The following is a 21,943-nucleotide window of genomic DNA, read 5'->3' on the forward strand; positions in this document are numbered from 1 at the left end:
AAGTTTGATATTCCATTAAGCTGCGTTATTTATCTTTTCAACCTCTATTTCCGAGTTTGAACAAGAAAAAATGTTACCCGCCCCACCAGCACAAAGCTTGTAATATGTAGGCTAAGTGGTAAAGGCAAGGTAAGCTATGTAACTCTTGTGAAAACAAAAGATTATTGTTGCAGTATCTGCTTACGCTTCCGTCCAAAGTATTGCCTCCATTGCATTAGTAGATTTAAACCTCATTGTGAATGGGCGGTGATATTATCTTAAGATGAACGAAAATAGAATATTAATTTAAGCGTGTTTAAAGTTTATGAAGTAGATTTGATATAAATTCTTGCTTTCTTGAAATACTTACTGAGCAATTGATTTGTCGTCGTATGAGCTTCTGAGGCGAGGGTCTATCTCTTTACCAACCCCAATTCACGATGTTTCCGAACTGCGCAGAAATTCAGTAACAAAATCAATTGATTGCATATAGTGTATAAAATCGTTTTGTTAAATGTCCTCAAAAGATTTAGCTTTTTATTTTCTAAAATTCTGAACAAGTTGTTTATAAACTCTTTTACCTAATTAGATCAAATACAAAGATCAGAAAGCAAAGACAATTGCGGAGTTTCAAGGATATCAGAAGATGGACGCACAGGAACATCCTTTAATTCAAAGAGCTAAAGCAGCCAGTTTTGACCAGGTTGAGTATTTACAAGCTACTGCAGCCCATCAGTACAAAAAATGTGGCTGCAAGAACAAGGCGGCGCTAATTCTACTCTTGGTGTGTGCGCTTGAACAACGCAATTCATCAACAATTATTCAGTTAGCGATACCTAGTGGATGGAATAATTCAGAGACAACAACATTTTTACAACTACCGGAAACTTCACTCTGTCATTCTCGGTAACCGGCGCTGCGTCAGTGGTTCAAAGTCTCTAAAGTATGCAAAACTGCCAGGATAAAGCTCTCAAAGAAGCTTTCTCTGTCCGCGAATAAAGATTCAATTATTCAAACAACCAATCTGATCTATTCTATGTAGTCAATCACTGGGATCATTGTTTGTCTTGTTCCGTTCAAATAAAGCATTTTGGAATTTACTACGTCAGGTTTACGAGTGAAAGAAATTAACCAAGCTGGAGGACTTAAACTCTTTAACGGCGCTAAATAGTATCTTGAGGGATGCTATTTAAACAGTCGAACTGGGACGTTACTAAATATTTGTAAAATGTCTATGACAGTGATAGAAACGACACTTCTAAGCTAAAAAAGCAAGATTTGAAAGTATGTCTGACAAAATTTTCCATAAACAATAATTGTTCATGTAATTACATGTTATTACATTGAATTACAATAAATGTTACGCTTCGCAATTTTATTGACCCGGTATGGTACAAGTTAAATTTATTCAGGGTAACGGGCCATGTCATTAAACTAAATTCAGCACAATACAAGAAAAATTACAATAAGTTGGCACTTTTTTTGACTTCATTTTCATTTAGTTTATTATAATGTTGTATATCCGAATTGAAATGTCAATCATACAAATTTAGAGATTTAATCTGATTCAGCGCAATAAATCTTCGTCACTATATACTATTTATCGATTAATTAATTATTATAAAACAACTTTTTGGTTTGCAAACTGCACTCATTCGGTTGTGACCGGTCATGGCTCCTAGATAATATGCTATTTATGCGTAAAATATTCAAAGAAAAGATTGTTATAGTAACAAGGCTGCATCTTTGTCAAAGGTTAGGAGCTTAAGCAATGCGACGTAACAAATAGCTGGAACAAATAGCCTAAATAGTGTCAAGATTAAAAATCAGGCAAAAATAACAGCCAGAACATATAGCCTATAACTTATTGTTTGTTCCACACCATTGCGAAATTGCAACAACATAGCAGCTTCCACAAAATTGTGAAGAAATTTTGTAAGAATATTGACCTGTAATAGAACTTTTGTGGTAACGACAGAATTTTTTTAAATATAGAAATTGTACAACGAAGATTGGGAATATGACAAACAAAATATATACTACCCTGTTCATATCACTCCAAGCTATGAGGCAGCTATCGATTTAAAGAAATCAACAAATGAAGTAAGTAGAATACTGAAGAGTTTGGGTATTCATTAAGATAATTATCGTATCTAGCACTAGTTGCAACGTTTATCTAATGGAAGTAAAAGTAAAACACAAACAGGTTGATTTATTGCTTCACTGACGTCAGTGAAACGTACGTTTCGCGCAGCATGACAGTGCGCAAATGCGCATCCTCAGAGCGAATAACATACAAAATAAAGTTTACAAAGTTGTATGCTGCAGTACGGTTGAAGGTAAGAAAAAATGAAGCACACATTATTTTAAAGGTCTACAATAATGTATGTTTTATTTTTTCTTCCCATCAATCGCACTTCAGTTTTCAACTTTGTAAATTTCTGAGGATGCGCAATGTGGTGGTGCGCGAAACGTTAGGAAAACAGTAAATCAAACTGTTTGTCATTGTTCTTACTTTTACTTTCATCAGATGAACGCTGCAACTAGTGCTAGAAACGGTGAAGTAAATAGAATCGAATCCCAAGTTTTAACTTACTTTATTGTTCCAAAGAAAACACTCCAAATTAGAATATAGTTCTATGTAAAATAATAAAATATCTAAGCTTTCTTTCAAAGGGCACAAGTTATCGCTTTAGCTTTTGTTTCATCACTAACGGCTTTGCTGTAATGTCAGGTTAGTTTTGTTTTTGACGCAATTATGCAAGGTTCTGAACTACTGGTGCGGTACTAATGAGCCCAGCAGCCTCATGGGCGACAAAAGTGTCTATCGCTGAGTTCTTGCTACACTCGACTGCCGAGAAACACAAGAGTTTCTGGCTCATAGTTTTTCTTTCTTTGACGCGACAGCATTGCAAGCCTGCTCGAAACGAATGTTTTTTTGAAAAAGAAAATGGAACCAAAACTGTATTCTATGACAGTGGTTCGAATGAAACAAATTGAGAATATTTGCAACAAAATTAACCTAAAGCAAAAGCCAGACATTTTAGTTTTTTGCATTCCAAGATTCTTGTGTGTTTTTATTAAGTTTATTGGTCACAACGAAACCAAAGTGCTGGATGGAGACAGAATGAATTTCTACTTAAATTTTTTTCGAAACGAACTAAAAAGAAGACGAGTTCAAAAACTTTGGGCCAAGATTTGAAAAAAAGCGAACTTTGCTTTATTTGGAAATAGTTTTAATGTCTTTTTATTTGGAATAACCCAGCAAGATCACTCGTACCGTACTCCATTTTACAGTGTTATTCACCAATGGCTTTTAAAACGAGATTGTTCTTTAAAAATTAGAAAAGTAGATTTGTCAGTTTAAAAAATAAGTCTTTATTTTCGTTGAGCAAAGAGAATGCTTTAGCTCATAGGCTACTAAAACAAGTGCTGCAATAGAATTGACAGGATCATTCGAAAAGTATATTCTACAGTAGACTACATAACACCACTGCTTCTTAAACTGGTGAACTGTTCAATAAAACAAAATTTTTGTAGCGGTAAATGAAAGTAGAAGGGTGAACGATAGATGCTTGAAATTTTTTGTAAAAATTTGGACTGCAAATGGTTCATACGTAAATTTGAGCATTGTTACGTAAATTGAGAGATCGACGCAAAACTTTGGCTTTAAGTTTGTGTCAATCTTCATCGGTTCTTGTGGTTACAACTGCTTCAGTTATTGTGACAAATGAATCATTACTTATGAATAGAACATCCGATGCCAAGGGGGTCACTTCAAGCAGTTTTTCTTTATGTTTTTGTGTGCAGACGGGTCTTAACCTTCACCTTATATTCGCCTGGATGTAAAGCACCAAGTCTAAATTTGTAATTACGAATGTGTTATGATTTTAGGTTCCTTACAAAGAAGACTATGAACAAACAAAGGATAAAAACAAATACAAAGTTACTGATACTCAAGAATATAAAGCGATCAAGGAAGGACAGAAGATTCTATCGGATGTAAGACTGAACAGCATGTTTTGTTTATTACCGCATGTTGAACTGTGCATAGCTGAATGTGGCAAATGTCGTATTTTAAGGTGATTTAACTAAACATCTGTTTTGTACACATTACTAGGTATTTACCTGATTTGCTTTTTACTATAACAATTATACATTGGAAATTCAACTATATCTTATTCAGGCAAAATACAAAAAAGAGTATGCAAAAAACAAAGGAAGAAATCATACTGAACTTCCTGAAACACGGGAGATGATGCAGTCGAAGGAACTTCGACCTATCCACAGCAAGAAGTTGTATTCCCAAAAGTCAAAAGAAATGCTCGGGAGTGTCACAGTTGGTCCAGGTTCATACATCGGGAATATTTACATGAATTCAAAAGATACTTTACTTGAAATCTAGTATTGTGCATTTGATAAGTTCGTATCATGCTATGCTTAAATTGAAATTGGCTTGTTTCTTTAAAATATGAAATGATAGCCAAGAAATTGAGACTGAATTTTAAATATATGTTTGTTATCTTAATCATAAATGGCAAGCAATCGTGATTGGCTAGGTTAGTTTAAAGTCTTATATCAAAGTAATCGTTGAATAGGAAAGTAATCGTATTCGATCACTTAGCCACTGTGACTGATAATCTATTTCCTATTAACTTTACCATTGGTCTTGGCTTGCTTGGTTTAATTTAAAACTTGAATTAACAGAAAATCTAATACTCCATTTTTGCAGACTCACAAGAAATTGAACATGCTGTTACTGCACAGCGGGATGTATCTCAGCATCCATACAAGAAACAATATAAAGAAGAGATTGTTGGCAAGGGACCGGTTGATCCTGCTATTGGTTATCCTGAACATGAACAACACAAGAAAGCAACCGATTTGGCTAGTAATGTAAGTTAATCAAGAATAATAATGTGTAATACTTTTGATACAATACAGCAATAGTTAGTCAAAAAAGTCTTTACACAGTCATATTAAAGGAATTGAAACAGTTGATGCAGTAAATGTGACAAATAGAGGGGCTAAACAATACATTGGATATATTGTATTAAAACTGAAGTTATGCATTCTTGTGCAAAATAAGATCGATTTCTTTGAATTTTAAAATGGTAAGCCAGGCCAGGCAAGTTTGTGCAGTGCTGTTATATCTTGCATTTCGTTTGGTTCCCTATAAAAAGGACACTTAATTACTCTTTGTTATAATGCTAAGTAATTTCTCTCTCTGCGCCGCATTCGTAGGCGATGATAAGCCAAATCTCATTTGTGTGTTTAGTCGAAGAACTTGTAGTCTGTATTTCGAGGTGATGCTTGAATCCACAAAGTGGTAGCCTATCAGTGGCACAAGCATACTTCCAGTTAGCTGCCCAAACATAGTGACCTCTGGCAGGGCCGGATTAAGGTTTTGATGGACCTGGGGCTATTGGTAATCTGAGGCCTATATTATATTTCATTCCCCTTATTGTACCAATCAGAATTAAAATGAAATAACAAAAATTATACCCGAAGTACAGTATTTACTTATTTAAACACATTCGAATGACATGTTTTCTGGATTTAGACAAAGCAAAGCTGTTAATAACATCATTTTCATCGGTGTCTATTTTTTCCAAAATTTTGTTTTCAATGCAGAGTATAAAGCTAAGGAATGCAATCTTTTCTGGCCCATGGATGAACGCAGTTGATTCTTTACTCTTTTAAGCACTGAAAATGAGCGCTCGCCTGAACAGTTAGAAATCATCAGACAAAGATACATTCTTAGTACAACAGATACGTTAGGAAATGCATACATAAATTCATTTTCATTGATGAATTTAAACATTTGAGTTTTTTTGCTGCATTTGCTGTTAAAATGGTGTTGTTTTACCAGTGCAGAAAAATGAATCATCTCTTCAGGCAGTGATTCTGCTAAAATCTAGATCATCTGGATAATAGTGAAGCAATGTTTTAGCACTCTCTTCAATTTTACAGTTAGACAGTTAGACATGCTGTTTAATTCCGCTCGAAACAAAAATCTTATTTGAAGGCGATCTTATGCTGCAATTCGGGATTTCATACACAAAATAATTTGGTCAATGATTGGCAAATATGAGTCTATTTTGAATCTGCTCGATGGATCAAGTGATGTGTCTTCAGAAACACCTTCGCTATCCAAGCATACTTTTCTTCTCTTCTTTCTTGAAATTTCTTCAATATAATGATGACAGCCACTTAATACTCTTGCCGTTTCTTCGAATTCTTGAAATCGGGATCTAAATGTTTGAACAAAGTTATGTAGACCCTGAAGCAGATTTGTTGCCTTATTCAAAGCAATTTTGCTATCCTGCAGCGCCCGACTAGTTTTATGAAACCGTTCCATTATGCAAGACCATAACTCAATTAAAATAACGGTTTCAAGCTTTTCCATTGACAAGATAAACCCCTTGGCTGTTTCTTTAGTCTGTGATTGTTCGTCATTGTCATCAGACATTGCTTTCAAGACTTGAAGAACTGCTTGATAACTTTTTCTTAGCGCATGTATAACGTCATATCGTGTGCCTCCCAACGTGTGTCAGACGAAGGCTTAATTGTTGGCAAATGAGTTAAGAACCACTGGTTTACACTGTTAGCATTCGTTCTATGATTTTCGTCCCTGATAATAAGCATGTCAGTTGCTCTTATAGTAAGTTGTTATCGGTGGGCCTATTGTTTTGGTGGGCCTAGGGCTGCAGCCCCATCAGCCCCCGCCTTAATCTGGCCCTGACCTCTGGGTGAATATATTGGTTTAAGCTGAGTAACCACGAACGAATCTGTTGATTGCAATCGCTGGACAGACTCTTGAGGTGACGGGTAAAAGGTTTGTATTCTGCTGATGGCTGGGTTTCTTGGTGGCTTTCTGCTATAGACAATTGAGCATCATTTCAACTGGTTTTTATAGTAACGCAGTGTAGGCTATAGCTTGTAGCAGTAAAGTTGCACTACGCAGAATTGAACTAAGATGCTGATTGGTTGATGTTGAAATTCTAGATCGATTACGTGAAAGACGCTGAAAAGATGTTGCAACATCACAATCTTCCTGGCGACACTCCTGAGTTGATCAGAGCAAAAGAAAGCGCTAAAATAGCTAGCGACGTAAGTATGACTACAGTTAACAATCCGTTTCGTCTATGGTAACACTTAATCACTTTAAAATCTCTCAAGACATGACTTTAATGACATATCAGATTGTATTCAGCGGTTCACAGACTGCACATGCTTGATAATATGCTACAAAAGTGGATCAAACAGAAAGTTTCAATAATGACAATTTATCGAAAAATTGCAGCTGTGCCCCTGTAAATATTCATCAGATGTATTTTGCCAGAAGTGATAAATTGTACCTGCGGTTCATTAAATTGTCGTCTGATAAATTGTTGTTCGACAAACTGTTGGGTAAATGGCGCATAGTGATATTTTCTATTTGGTATGCTAAACCAACCCGGTCTTGCTTTTAAATTTTGGTATTGGAAAGAACCAACAAGTGTTTAGTGGCTTGCAGAATCTTACATGCTCTCACAGCCTTATTATAAACATCCAAAAAAAAATTGCAAGCGTTGTTGGATAAAACTTAGTTCTGAAAGCGTTTTCTTTGAAGTAATCTATGCTTTGGAAACTTGAAACATAACACACTGCCAAACTTAACCATACAAATTTCGATTTCATTCCCAGAAAAATTTACTATCTCAGCTTTACTGTTGTACGTTTATTAAAGGAGGAGCTGTGAGTCATCTACTGTTGAATTATTTTGTAAAGAAACTAGTTATGAACACACTGTTCGTCTGTACTACGCAGGGGTGAGACCACAGTATATTATCCTATTGTCGCAGTTTTTGAACTACTTAAATGCATTTGAGCAGTTTCTTAGACAACCAGGTAGCGGCAAGACAAATTTATTTCAAGTATAGCCTAAGAAGTTTATTATTACTTTGCATGTTCGACTCCAGCCACCCGCACTTGCTGTAATTTCTCTGGGCAAGAAACTTTACGATAATTGTCTCTACCCAGTGATCGATTTCGAGTAATGGGTAGTACCAAACTTAAGTCATAAGTAGAGTAGACAACAGGAAACAGACATTGCCGTCGGCTGCAGCGTGGGTCAGGTGTACGTCGGAAGGCGTACACCGATGCATAGCGCTCAAGTCCGCTTTCCTGCAATGCAGGATAAAGATAATAAACCAAAAACAAACAAAACAACACCGCAAAAACGTCTTCGAAGGCCAGGATGTTTCAAGAAACCACCGCGTGTTCTTTGGATATGGTGCGTTTTTTGTTTTATAAGTGTTTTGAGCTGGAGATCCACGGTTAGTGGTGGGCTGAATTTATCCTATCAACGGCCCTGCGAGTAGCAACAATAGCGGAAGTCCACGACATGCATGGAGGATTCACTGCAAGGTTAAAGAGCGGAAAAAACGCATCATGATTTTAGATATACGATTTTATCGTCTACTCTACTCCACTATTTAGGGCAAGAAACGTACACCCAATATAAGTGCAGCAGGTACAGAAAGAATACAAGAAGTATGTGCACAAAGTGCAACATCTTTCTATGAGGAGCGTAGCAAAACTTGTTTAAAAGATTATCACAGTCTTCAGTGCGTAATCACATATAAATCAATGTTTTTCCACTAATTTGTAACTCTTACCAAATAGACGTCGGTCTAAGTCACTGGAGTAAAAAGTTGAAAATCTTATACAGGAAACTGCCAATGTTCCACAAAGGGAACATGATGCAACTTCCGTTAGAGGCATGTTGCGGCCATAAAACTTCACAAAATATTTTTTTATTACAACAAAATCAAAGTATCTAAAATTTACTAAAATCTCATGAGTGAAATTATGCGCGGCAAAATAAAGGTTAACTGGTAGAGTAGACGATGTACTATATTTGTAGCATGTAAACAGAACTTGAACATCGCATAAATAAAATAGTTTTGTTTGTAAAGTATAAAATTTTCCCACTGGACTAGAATATTGGTTGTGTTTTAGCGAGTAATTTTATCAGTTATTTACCAGCAATTTTTAACCAATGCTCCCAATTACTGAAAGATATGCCACATTTGCTAATTGGATATTTTCTATTGTTGTTATGTATTGTATCATACAGTATATTATAAGATATTTGTCACCAAAGTCATCTGCAATCATTCGAGAGAGATACAAGACACGCGCATAAAGCTGCGTGGTAAAATCGGTATTCATTGCAGTTGTGTTAACATTAAAGCAACTCCTAAACCCACCAATAGCGAAGAAATAGTAAGCAACTTTTCTTTACTCCAAGTAAAGTGACACAAACAGTATTTTAATTAGTAATAATCTCTCTTTTGTGTTGCAAAATTGGAAAACAAGCGCAAAAACCACTCGTGTAGAGAGGTTGCATTGCTTTCGCCCGAAGCGAAAAGCAACCGCAGCGGGATTCCATGAGAACAAAAAGTTTTTCACGCCGCTTTGAAATTTCATTTCGGTCATTTTCATTTCGGCTCTCGTGTAAACGTAGCCTAAGTTTTATTGGCCTACTATATTTTTTTATGCACAGAATGAATATCAAAAAGATAAGAGAGACGTAATTGATGCCTATCGTGGATTCCAAACAATGGATAGCAAAGATCATCCCGTTGTGCAACAAGGAATTAAAGCAGCCGCACTGACTGATGATGTGAGTTATTAATAGGATGAATTAATCTTACCTAATGCCCTGATGCCGATCAAAATGATTGACAATAATAATATTTTGGTTTTTGATAAATTAAGGTTTAATTCTGTTTCTCAATACTGTACGTTTAAATTTTCTTCTTTCTTTATTTGCTGTTTCATTCTTGTAAACAATTGTGTAGAATTGCATCTGCGATGTCACGAGATGCCAGATAATGATTTAATCAAAAACCTACTTAAATACTGCGCTAACTTTGCAATAGTCGGATGTTGTTGTTGATGATGTTGATTTTATTTTAGACAAGCTTCTGATCGAACTGTGTGCAACCGTCAAGTAAATTCATTTTAATTTAGACTTTAGAGCAAGGTCAGCGTTATTTTAAATGTATTGGTGATCACGTTCAATCTTCATTGAGGTTAAGATGAGAACTTTGATGTTTTTTCAAACTTATTGTTAGGTTGCTTACAAAGAAGACTGGGAATACGATAAACAAAATATTTACTATCCTGTGCATCTCACTCCTAGTTACGAAGCAGCCAGTGACGTTAAGAAAGCAACGGGGGACGTAAGTGTTGTTTTTGAAGCTTTTTTACAAGTTGCTTTGACAAATTAAATAGCATTACGATCAAGCAAATAGTTTCAGTAAAACTTTTTCCCAGTCCACCTAACTTTTCATTAATGAAGTAGGCTATCTGTATTGTGATTTTGACATAGCTTTCACAGAAAAAACGTCACACTCAGCATTTCAGACTTCTGCTAAAGTCCCAAATATAAATTCCTCAAGTGTCATTCATCATCATTGTCAGCCATTGTTGTAAGATGAAGGCCTTCCCCATATCTTTATAATTTTGTCTGTCTTTGCACGTTTGTGTCCAATGTTTGTCGAATTGGTACAGTTCTTCTCGCCATCTTGATTGGTTGAATCTTTATCCTCGGACTGGGAAAGCTTCTTGCAGAGCTTAATCCTGGCAGTTTCGCATACTTGTAGAGGCTTTGAATCACTGACGCAGGCCCGGTCACCGAGATTGACAGAGTGAAGTTTCCGATTGTAAAAGTCTTGTTGCCGGGGAACTATTCCATCCATTAGATGCCGCTGAATGGAGAGCAGTCCTTAACGTGCGTTGCTCAAGCGCACACCCCGAGAGTCAAGCCAGCGCCGCTTGATCTTGAAGCTTCTTCGTTCCAGAAGTGACGCTTGTTTTTTGTTTCCCTCTTTTGCGTTTATTGTCAAGCGGTATTCAGTCAGTGCTCTTCTTGTCCATCTGTTGTCAGTTGTTCGCATGATATGTCCTGCCCAATTCCACTTTAAACTTTTTATTGTTTGAATGATATCTTTGATTTGTGTTTGTTGTCGTATTCATTTGGCTGATTTCCTGTCTTTCCATGTAATGCCTAAGAGTACTTTTTCACGTGATCTTTGCGCAGTGCGCAGGGGCGTTGATAGGGGGGTCTAGGTGGTGCTTTTGGACCCGGGCCTGAAATATTTAAAGGGCTCGGATTTAAAAAATTCCCGGCGACTTCAAACGTTATCAAGATCTTAATATAATCAGATCTAAAGGAATTGCCATCAGAGGTTAAAACAGCCATTTTAGCCATCAGATGGTAAAGTACCGGGCCTCCTTCTGGGTACCGGGCCAACTTCAGGTTTCTGGTGGTAAAATAGCCACTTCAGCCACCAAACAGTAAAATAAGAATTTAGTCTAGTATAGTGATTTTCCTAACCACGAATCTTACCCGAAACACGAATTTCAAAATAAACAGGCTAACATTTTTTCAAACTCAAAAACTGAAATGGCACAGGTAAGAAGATTGCTATCCCTATTTCTGCAGTAAAAATTAGACCAAATTGCTTTTCAGATTGCAGCAATCAGCAAATGTTTGACAAGGCCCAAACACCTTTCCCAAACCAAATTGAAAACTTTCTGACTGTCTGCAGTGCTGTAAATTCTCTTCTAGTGAGCTTAGAATGACCAGTGAAATATCAATGGAATCGGGAAGTAATACTCTAGCGCCATGTTGCAAATAAAAGTTTAAAAAAGCAACCGCTAGATAGAGATAGTAAGTGTTGCGGTTCAAGAAATTTTAAAATTGCGCAAGATTTGTTATATAACCATGCTTAAACGACATCAATAAAAGTTTGTGCACCACCTTTATATTCATAACATTGTCGATGAAGGGGGCCCAAAAATAAATTGGTACCGGGCCCGAGAAATCCTGTCAACGGCCCTGGCAGTGCGTAGTTTGAGTGTTAGTGCTTTAGTTAAGTTCCATGTTACTGCTTCGTATGTCATTGTTGGGAGAATGCATTGATTATATACTTTTTTTTTCATTGAGATCGCTAATTTACTTTTAAATATTGAGCTCGCTCTTCCAAATGCCTGCCGACAAAATGTAATTCTTTTTTTAATTTCTTCTTCTTTATCAAACGATGTGGTTACTATTTGGCCAAGGTATGTGTATTTGTTTACGTTTTGGTGATTGGCTCCATCTAATGTAATGTTTTGGTTTCCTTTGACATGGTGATGGAACATAACTTGTGTTTTAGTCAAATTCATTTTGAGACCGACCTCTTTGCTTGTCTCGTTGAGTTCAGTCAACATTGTTTGAAGTTCATTGGGTATTGAAGATATCAAAATGATGTCATCAGCACACCTGAGATTGGATAGGTATTCGCCATCTACTTTGATACCTTTTTCTTCCCAATTTAAATTTTTGAAAATGTCTTCTTAGCATGCTGTGAAAAGCTTAAGAGAAATGGTGTCTCCTAGCCTAACACCTCGTTTAAGTTGAAATTTGGCTGAGTCTTTGTGTAGTCTGATGAAGGAAAAGCAATTTTGAAAAATGTGTTGAAGGATATTGATATATGTCTGGTCAATTGCTTGGTTTCTGATGGCTTGTAGCACTGCAGGGATCTGTATTGAATCAAACGCTTTACTGTAGTCAACAAAGGCAAGGCAGAGGCAAGTTGTATTTATTTCTTTTTTCGATTATTTGGTTGATTGTTTGTAGATGATCTATGGTGGAGTAGCCACTTCTAAATCCAGCTTGTTCTCTTGGTTGGCATTCATCTAATATCAAATTGATTAGCTAGCCCATAGGAAAGGATTTTGGTGAAAAGTTTGTAGACACTACTAAGTAGACTGATGGTCGGTAATTGTTCAGATCTTTGTGATATCTTTTTTTGTGAAGCAAGATCATGATAGCAGTATTCCAGGCTTCCGGAGTCTTTCCCTGCTTAAGGCATTCAGTGAAGAGGTTAGCTTGCCTTTTCAATATGATCTCTCCAGTATCTTTTAGAAGATCATTAGTGGTGTTGTTTGGTCCTGGAGCTTTTTGTGTTTTTAGAGCATCAATAGCTTGTTTCACTTCAGAAACAGTTATTGGTGGTTCGTGGTTTGTTGCTTTTTTGGCTTTGGTGTTTTGGAGAGATTCTGCTGATTGTTGTTACTACTGTAAAGTTTTTTATAGAATTTTTTTAATCTTTCAACTATTTGATCTTGATTGTTCGTGATTTTTCCGTCTTCTTTTACTGTATAGCTGTTATTTGGCTTTTCCCTTGACTTAGTTTTTTCTTTGCAAAATTGAATCCTCTACCTGTCATTATATTCCGTTAAACTGAATGAATACTCGATATTGATCGAGAGCCTCGAAAATGACTTATGACCTCAATCACCGGCACATGAGTTGCAGAAACTTTATTATTTGTATAAATGTTTCTACGCTGATCAAGTTAAAGTCAGTAATTAATACTAACGAAAAGTAGCATAACTCAGCAATTTTGAAATGCTTTTCAATCTAAACTTATTTTATTCATACCAACAATTCCACAAACGATATATTTGTAATGTGGATGCACCTATGTCCTATATGCGGTGCACAGGCCATGCCAACGTGCGAGCTTCAAATTCGATTGTAGGCCGATCGTGTACTCTTGATAGCGGTCAGAATTGCTAATAGGCCTATAAGTTGATAGCCTGAGTAGCAGCTGATCAATATAGACCTTGTGTATATTTTGTGTGATTTCAGGCTACTTTTGTGCTATGGTTACCATTCAAATAATGAACTAAATTTTCACACTTGTGCTGAAAATCCGAAGAGCTTCTAACAACACCGGTAACAGGAAAATATTTGCACTTTTTTTTTACCTGAAACTAGATGTTGCCGTGATTTTAGATTTAGTGAGCACACTTTGGAAAATTGGATTCTTAAAACTATTATTTCAAAGGGAGTACAAAGTACATTTAGTCTATAGCTCAAAATCAACAATACATGGCCTCCAGTCATGATTGTAAGTTCGCATGTTTGCAAGACCTGTGTAATGTGTGTGTAAGACGTTACGCTCTGTACCATAGTGAAGTAGGCTGTATGATATTTCGTCATCCTCCTTTAAAAAACCCGCTGGACTTCTATAGATACCTAGCTATTTTCAACTGCTGGCTTACAAGGTATATGTGATGGCGCAGCAGATATGGCGCTTGCTTTCCAATCATGAAATCGTGGTTCAACTCCAGGCTTAAGCAAATTTTTGAAAAACACGGCACACTTCTTCCCAGGATCGGGTGGACAAGGGACGTAGTTGCTGAGTACCGAAGGCTTGGTATAATGGTATAATGAAATCCTTATCTTATACCCCGATGCTAGGATTCAAGTATGGGACTTATCTTTACCACCACAACCACGGTTGACATATCAGTGGTGAATCCGGTGGTCACGTACTTAAAATGTAATAAATTAACTTTATTTACCGTTCAAAAAAGTGATTGAGGCTGTTTACCAGCTATTTCGTTAATTGACATGATAGATTCTACTGGTACAAACTCAGCTGAACTATCAGAAGATATACAAGGGATAAACTGCTTTCACTTCGACGATTTGTCAATCAGACATGACTGACTTCTTCAGGGGGCTATTACTTTTCTACATGCGATATCAATGCTATTTTGTTATATACACATAAAGGGATAAAATTTAGACTACATTACTATTAGCCTATATTAGACTATTAGACTATATGATTATATCTTCTTTTCCATCATAAATGGAAACATTCAGAAATTTTGAAAAACACAACTGTGTTAATGCGAAAGATGAAACTGACCTCTTGATTTCAGTGTACAGATCAAGTCAGATTCGAAGTTAGTGTCAGACAAACGTAAAATCTCACGTTTGTAGGAGTCGCTCAGTTTTGATCTCAAGCGGTTCTTGTTTGAGTTTATAACCGAGAACGTCTGCTCACACTGATATGTTAATCCGAACAACCTCCACAATTTCTTTTGCAAACGTTCACATTTCTGGAAATTTGTTTTAATCTGGCTGCTGATGAAAAAGCAAGAGGAAAAAATGTTGCTGTCGGCTATGGCACTGGGCGCCGCAGTGAAGCTCAATTAGCTCCAGATGGAGGTGATCTGGGTCTTTCACTCTACTTATAAATGTGGTTCTCAGGAACAGACCACAGACCACATTATCAACGATTGCACCGTATTAATGCCACCTAATGGAGTGGAAGGTCTGCGTGTCTTGGATGATGAAATAAAAGACTGTCTGCTTAGCCTACTTGCTGTACTGTAGACATAATAGTTTTACTTATTCAACAAAATTAGGTTCTCGTCTTCTCGACAGTATCACCGTATCATTCATGGTGATACTCTTCAGGACAATAATGGTTGATTTCGTAATTATGATTTCAATTTTTCTTGTCGGGTTTTATCTTGTTTGTGAGAAAATGCTGTCTTTATTTGTTCTGTGTCTGCGGCTAACACATTGTGCAACAACAGGTGTGGCCTTATAAAAACATATCGTCTGCCATATTTGATTCCCGGCCGAACTTTGGACACGCCTGATTTAGAACAAAAGTGATTTAGGCAGATTACCAGATTATATCAGCAACAATTTATCTATTATAATTATTTACTATTACCTTTATTTAACAATATAGCATTTTCAGTATTGGTTTACTACTTACTGTATTTATGCCATCTTGAATGTGAATCACTCAGCCTAAATTTGTAATTGAAAATGTAATTAGGTTCCTTACAAAGAAGTCTATGAACAAACAAAGGATAAGAACAAATACAAAGTTACTGATACTGAAGAATATAAAACCATTCAACAAGGAGAAGCGCTATCGGATGTAAGTTTGGAGTGTTTGATATGTTCGCGTGTTGAACGATGTTGGATATAGCCATGTATACTAAACACAGAAATTTACTACATATGAGAAATAACTATAATTAATTAATTAATTTAGCTTCGCACTAACATTTCTACCATGGTAAATGTACAAGTTCTCTTCAGGCAAAATACAAAAAAGAGTATGTTAAGAACAAAGGAAAAAATCATACTGAACTTCCTGAAACACGGGAAATGATGCAGTCGAAGGAACTTCGACCTATCCACAGCAAGAAGTTGTATTCCCAAAAGTCAAAAGAAATGCTCGGGAGTGTCACAGTTGGTCCAGGTTAACATATTAGCAATGTTTGCATGAATACCGAAGACACGTTATTTGATAAATTAGTGTTATAATCATGACTTTTGCACAAGGTGATATTATTGTATCCGTATTTGAAAACGCACAAGTCATTTTAGTACGAATTCTATAATCAGCTTCAAATGAGTGGAGATTCAAATTAATTATTTAAACACAAGTTACGTATACATTAAATTTTTACTCCTCTTTTTATCATCATTATCATCAATAGGTCATGCCTCTTCTTGCAGATAACCCCCACATATGATTTAACGTCAATTAATTTTTCACTGTTTTGATTCAGGTGATAGGCTACCAATGTTTTCCTTCATATCATTTTTCCTTTCTATTTCACCTCTTTTTAGTTCTATTTGTTGACTCATAATTTTATTCACTTTAGGCATACGAAGCCGAGCAACGTGATCAAGTTTAACATCTTCAAGTTTATTACATTTACATAAACATAAAACTACGCAACAAATTAAGTATCGAACGTTTTCGACATCACAAGATGTCCTCTTCAGGAATAATATACATACAACTTAACTACATCTGAAAAATACAATGGTTAACTAAATCTACACGGCTTCGTATGCCTATGGTTCAACAAGACAAACTCTCTACCGAAGCTCTATTATTCACTTTACCTGTATAAAAAAGCTAAAAATATCAGTTATTGTGCCCAATATCACATCTAGTATTGATGTTTGCCCGCCTTTTTACATCGAATTAAATTTAATGCAAGGTTAAACTCCATGACATGATTATTGATTAATTCAAAAATAAAACTTATTTTTGTTGAACGTATATATCTCAGATGCTGCTGTAATTAATTACATTGATTCTTATGATGTTGCAATGCGTTGTCAAGGTACTTGGCGGCACAGCACATGACATTATGATGTGAACCGAATGACACGATCTGTATGCCACCATTCCGGAATGCGCAAGGTCGTAATTGATTAACCTAATTTGACCCTTTAAGTATGCCAGTAGTCTTTCAGGCTGATATAATTAACATTAATATTTCACTTCAGACTTGGGTCCATGGAGGTGGAATATAAAAACAAATTCTCGTTAGCACTAGTTTATGTAACTGTAAGCGTTTTTTGAATAACGCAATTTCAACGACAGACTCAACTATGGCGTCATTTGGGTTTAAGTCACGCCACTGCGTCATTCGGGTAAAACTCATGAAGGCACCGCGGCATTCGGGTATGGTGGCATTCGGATCGCATCATTCAGACTTAATCCATTTGGTCAGCGTCATTAAAAATGCTTCATGACCGGCATGCGAGAATGGGAGCAGCTTACTTCATGACCATATGCAGTAGTCTTTTTGTTCCCCCAGTTGTTTGTTATGTTCCATTTGCAGCCTAATTGCAATTCATTGTATTGTGATTATATTTTCAATGAAATTGAACGGAAATTTTCTTAGTCCACATTTGATTTCCTTTTTGTAAGATACCAATACTGCTAAAAGTATTTAACTGCAAAACTTGCAGCCTGGTTAAAGTTTAATATTTTGAGTAGCATAGTGGTAGCTTGAGTAGCACTTACAATGACAAGGAATTGTGATTATTTCGAAATTTTAAGTGATCCTAATTGCAATCGTAGAATGTAAGTCGTCGTAATCGATTACTTTGCCATTGCAATGATCTATTTCCTGATAACTTTTAGATTGGTCTTGGCTTGCTTGATCATGCACGCACATTAGCAGACAATTTTGTACTCCATTTTTGCAGACTCACAAGAAATTGAACATGCTGTTACTGCACAGCGGGATGTATCTCAGCATCCATACAAGAAACAATATAAAGAAGAGATTGTTGGCAAGGGACCGATTGATCCTGCTATTGGTTATCCGGAACATGAACAACACAAGAAAGCAACCTATTTGGCTAGTAATGTTAGTTGAAAATTTCAAGTTGTTGTTAATTCTAATGCATTTTAACATCATAATCATTTGCCGCTGTTTCACTGCAACTAATACAATTTTTTTTTTGTTTATTTGGTGAAAAGTTGATATAAGAGGTGTTTCAAGATCATAGCAAAAATTTATTGGTGCACATTGAGCTAAACTTGTGGTATACAGTCAATCTTACAAGAACTTTGAAAACTACTGATAAAACATGTTAAAAATGAGATGTTTCATTTACAATACAGTAACATAGTAACTAATGAAAAGTGACATTGATATCACCACCGTAAACTTTAAAACAATAGAATAGTCATATTTGTCAAATATCAAACGTTAAAAGTCAGGTAAATGGTCGAATAGTTTTACTTGTGAGATGATCGATGAAATGCTTGAACTGACGAATGGTTCAGCACTTCCAACACGTAAAGAAATCAAATTCTTGAACAGCAAACGTCTTCGTCGACTTCAAAATAAAGATACACTACTACTTGCATCAGCTTCTTTACAATTTAGCAATAACTTCCACTTTTACAATCTATTCAGTATTGGATAAAGCTCTACAATCGTCTTCAATATACTTTTCATTCAACTTTTAATCCTCATAATACACAACTCTAAACATAACTCTAATAATAATAATCAACTTACGCGACAATTTAGAACAGGTTTGCTTGGACTAGTAGAAGCTTCCAGAGACTAGGATAACATTACGTCATAAAAACTCACTCTTCTGGTCACAAGCCAAAGAAGTTTCCGGAGTGTCACGTACACAAACTTTTCTAGAAGCAGACTTCATAATAAAAGACTGCGTAACTAAAGGTTACTATCGGTCAGTAATCGTTGAAACACCACAACAGAATTACACAATAAAATAGTTCACCAATTCAACAACATGAATGCAGCCTGCCGCCAGAGCTACGCACATTGATTGCGACAGTTATACAGTAGGCTATATAGTTGCATAGTGTATTGTATTGCATATATAGTGTATTGCATAGTGTGGTTGTATTGTTAATTGGCTCGACAATAGATTTGATTTACTTTTGTTTCAGATTGATTATGTGAAAGACGCTGAAAAGATGTTGCAACATCACAATCTTCCTGGCGACACTCCTGAGTTGATCAGAGCGAAAGAAAGCGCTAAAATAGCAAGTGATGTAAGTGGATCATGTCGCAACTGTGTTGATAATTAATTGAGCGATGTTTGAAACGTATCTTGGTTTCTTATTTTAAACTGCAGTAATTGCTCAACAGCCAACAATGGTCATTTTGACCACTTTACCGGAAACGAAATTTTACTTGTAATTTGGGGTGTACTTGTAGTTGTGAACAGTTTAATGCCAAGCTTTGTTGTAAGTCATCTCCAGGAGTAGGCCTACTGTTTACACATTAGTGATGATAATCGTCTACTTGTAATTATAGAACAAGTTAAAATGTTCATCTTGGACATAGGGTCAAGCTGGAGTTCTACAAGTGAATAAAAAAAACAAAAAAAACGCAACACACCAGAGTGTTTTTTACTGCTCCTGTTGTAGACATCGACAAGATTGTAAATATTATTCTCAGGCGAAACTGGACGTATTTCAGGAGCATACAAACGAGGTCAATGTAATTAGAATTGACATAAACAGTGCACAGCGTTCATGACGATAAGCTACATCAACGATACGATACAACTACAAGTTTTGCGCATGATCACAAAATGCTATAGTGGTATTCTTTTGTATACAGATTGAATATCAAAAAGATAAGAGAGACGTAATTGGTGCCTATCGTGGATTCCAAACAATGGATAGCAAAGATCATCCGGTTGTGCAACAAGGAATTAAAGCAGCCGCCCTGACTGATGATGTGAGTTGGTAAAGCGATGAATTAATTTTACCCAAATTAATTGCCTTGATGCCGATGAAGTTGGTTGACACAGTATTTGAAAGTTATGGTGCTAAAGTTAACCACAAACTTAGTATACATTACCTTAAATTAAATATAGTTATTACTATCTAAACCCTTGACAGCCTGTTTCACCTAAAGGAGGATCATTAGAAGGTCCTTATTCAAATAGAATCTATTTGTGTTACATAGATTCTATTTAATTCTATTCAAATAGATTCTATTTGAATAAGGACCTTCTAATGATCCTCCTTTAGGAGAAACAGGCTGTCAAAGGTTTAGATAGTAATAACTACATTTGATTTAATTCGCTCTGCTTTGCTTTTTGCTTGGCATTGAGCACTTTTTGTAGTATTAATAGTTTTCATTGTTTATACATTACCTTATGTAATTGTTGTTTTTTGTTTTTCAATTTAAGACATTTTTTTCAAGGTTTCATTTATGTGTTTTATTAAGGACAATATAATTTTTCTACGATTTGCTGTGTTTAATCTAGTGAATAATTGTTTTGTATATGAGATACCACATGATATTACATGAGTTTATTAGGCTGAGGCAACTAAGGCATTTACGAAATGTCCGCGTCTATTTTACAATACAGTACCACTAGTGATCAAAGTATCTGTAACGAAATGAAATCCAACAAGCTTGTAATGAAGATGCAAACTTTACTTTAGCACAAGTAAATTTTCGGTTCTAAGCATGCCAATGTTGGTTGCAGTTTCATTTTGTATCTTTATTGAGATTAGTGTGAATTTGGCAGTTCATAAAACTTATTGTTGATCAAATTAGGTTGCATACAAAGAAGACTGGGAATACGATAAACAAAACATTTGCTATCCTGTGCATCTCACTCCTAGTTACGAAGCAGCCAGTGACGTTAGGAAAGCAACGGGGGACGTAAGTGTTGTTTTCGAAGCTTTATTAACAAATTATCTTGATTGATTGGCGTTTATTTTTGTTGCAAGTATAAATTCACACGTTCAGAGCAAAGTCAAACAATACAAACGATCAAATAGAATGTGTGGATACTGCAACGGGTGGGTGCGAAGTGACTTCCAGCCAGGCAGCCACCTTTGAAGTAAATTTGACTTCAGTATTTAGCTACTGTTATAATATCCGTGTGCTGTCCATTAAATTACAAAACTCTCTATTTGTGCAATCAAAATAGTTGGCAACAAAATTGTTTTAGTGGAAATATTTTCTCCTGCAAAATCAGGGACGTGGAAATCAACCATGTTGTTATGTAAAACCTTGGTAGAAGTGGATAAATGAATTTTTAGGCTTTGTTCCGCATGTAGGGGACGTGGTACAATCAGAATCGTCACAAAGTTCTTGCTATGTAGACGCGGGAAACGTAAGTCTAAAATTCCGCGTTTTTGACGCAAAGTGTAAGGAAAATTGGGTCGATTTCAATCTTTGGCTTGTTGATTGTGGAGAGGAAGAAGGTCGAGGTGTTTTGTGGACTAAACAAAATTAATCAGTTAAAGTGCAACTGCACGATGACTTTGACCGCACTTTATCTGAAAGAGCATGTTTCAATCTATAAATACCAACCTCGCCCTTACTTTTTAAGGCTATATTTATCTCAATAAAAATTATCAAAACCATGGTTTTCCACGCGCTTGTATTTTTGGCCACGTTCCTACAATGGCGGATTGCATTGCGCAACACGCGGATTATGACGTCAGTTGGAGTCAGACAGAAGCGACAATCGCTTTTGCAAGTCCTTTAGTTGTGTTTGTTCTAGAGCAGTGGTCGGCAACATTTTTTAACAAAAGAGCGATTCTGTTACATATTTTGGCAGAAATGACCGGCTGAAAGCCACAAAACGTAATATATGTGTTTCGAGTAGATTAGACCACAGTTTCTTTGCTACCAAACAATTCTTTTTTATGCCGTCATCTCTATCTGTGCACGGCTTTCCTTGCTTACAATCTATTGAGCTGCCACAGAACTAGCAGCATTGGTGCTGCATGGGGCTGTTTTCCATTTATTGAAAGCTTCCTTGCTCTGC

General features: G+C 36.1%; 1 protein-coding gene and 1 pseudogene across 1 annotated transcript; one reads left to right on the forward strand and one right to left on the reverse strand.

Moving 5' to 3' along the window:
- Positions 1 to 2,234: 2,234 nt before the first annotated feature.
- Positions 2,235 to 21,006, forward strand: LOC145769014 (uncharacterized). The gene is made up of 14 exons (XM_082580613.1): positions 2,235 to 2,318; positions 3,874 to 3,981; positions 4,166 to 4,328; positions 4,712 to 4,875; positions 6,988 to 7,092; positions 9,533 to 9,652; positions 10,107 to 10,214; positions 15,675 to 15,779; positions 15,944 to 16,106; positions 17,861 to 18,024; positions 19,089 to 19,193; positions 19,768 to 19,887; positions 20,719 to 20,826; positions 20,914 to 21,006. Exons 1-14 carry the CDS (start codon positions 2,235 to 2,237, stop codon positions 21,004 to 21,006), a joined length of 1,710 nt encoding a protein of 569 aa, XP_082436739.1.
- On the reverse strand, positions 5,582 to 6,451 carry LOC145768250 (uncharacterized; annotated as a pseudogene).
- Positions 21,007 to 21,943: the final 937 nt, after the last annotated feature.

Source organism: Aplidium turbinatum, chromosome 4 (genome assembly GCF_918807975.1).
Source record: "Aplidium turbinatum chromosome 4, kaAplTurb1.1, whole genome shotgun sequence".
Lineage (NCBI taxonomy): Eukaryota > Metazoa > Chordata > Ascidiacea > Aplousobranchia > Polyclinidae > Aplidium > Aplidium turbinatum.

Bases quoted from the DNA above. Each gene is read 5' to 3' on its own strand.
- LOC145769014 (XM_082580613.1), top strand. From the start codon at position 2,235: ATGACAGTGCGCAAATGCGCATCCTCAGAGCGAATAACATACAAAATA. The intron at 10,215-15,674 runs GTAAGTGTTGTT...AAATGTAATTAG, and splicing joins TTAAGAAAGCAACGGGGGAC to GTTCCTTACAAAGAAGTCTA. The intron at 19,194-19,767 runs GTAAGTGGATCA...TTTTGTATACAG, and splicing joins GCGCTAAAATAGCAAGTGAT to ATTGAATATCAAAAAGATAA.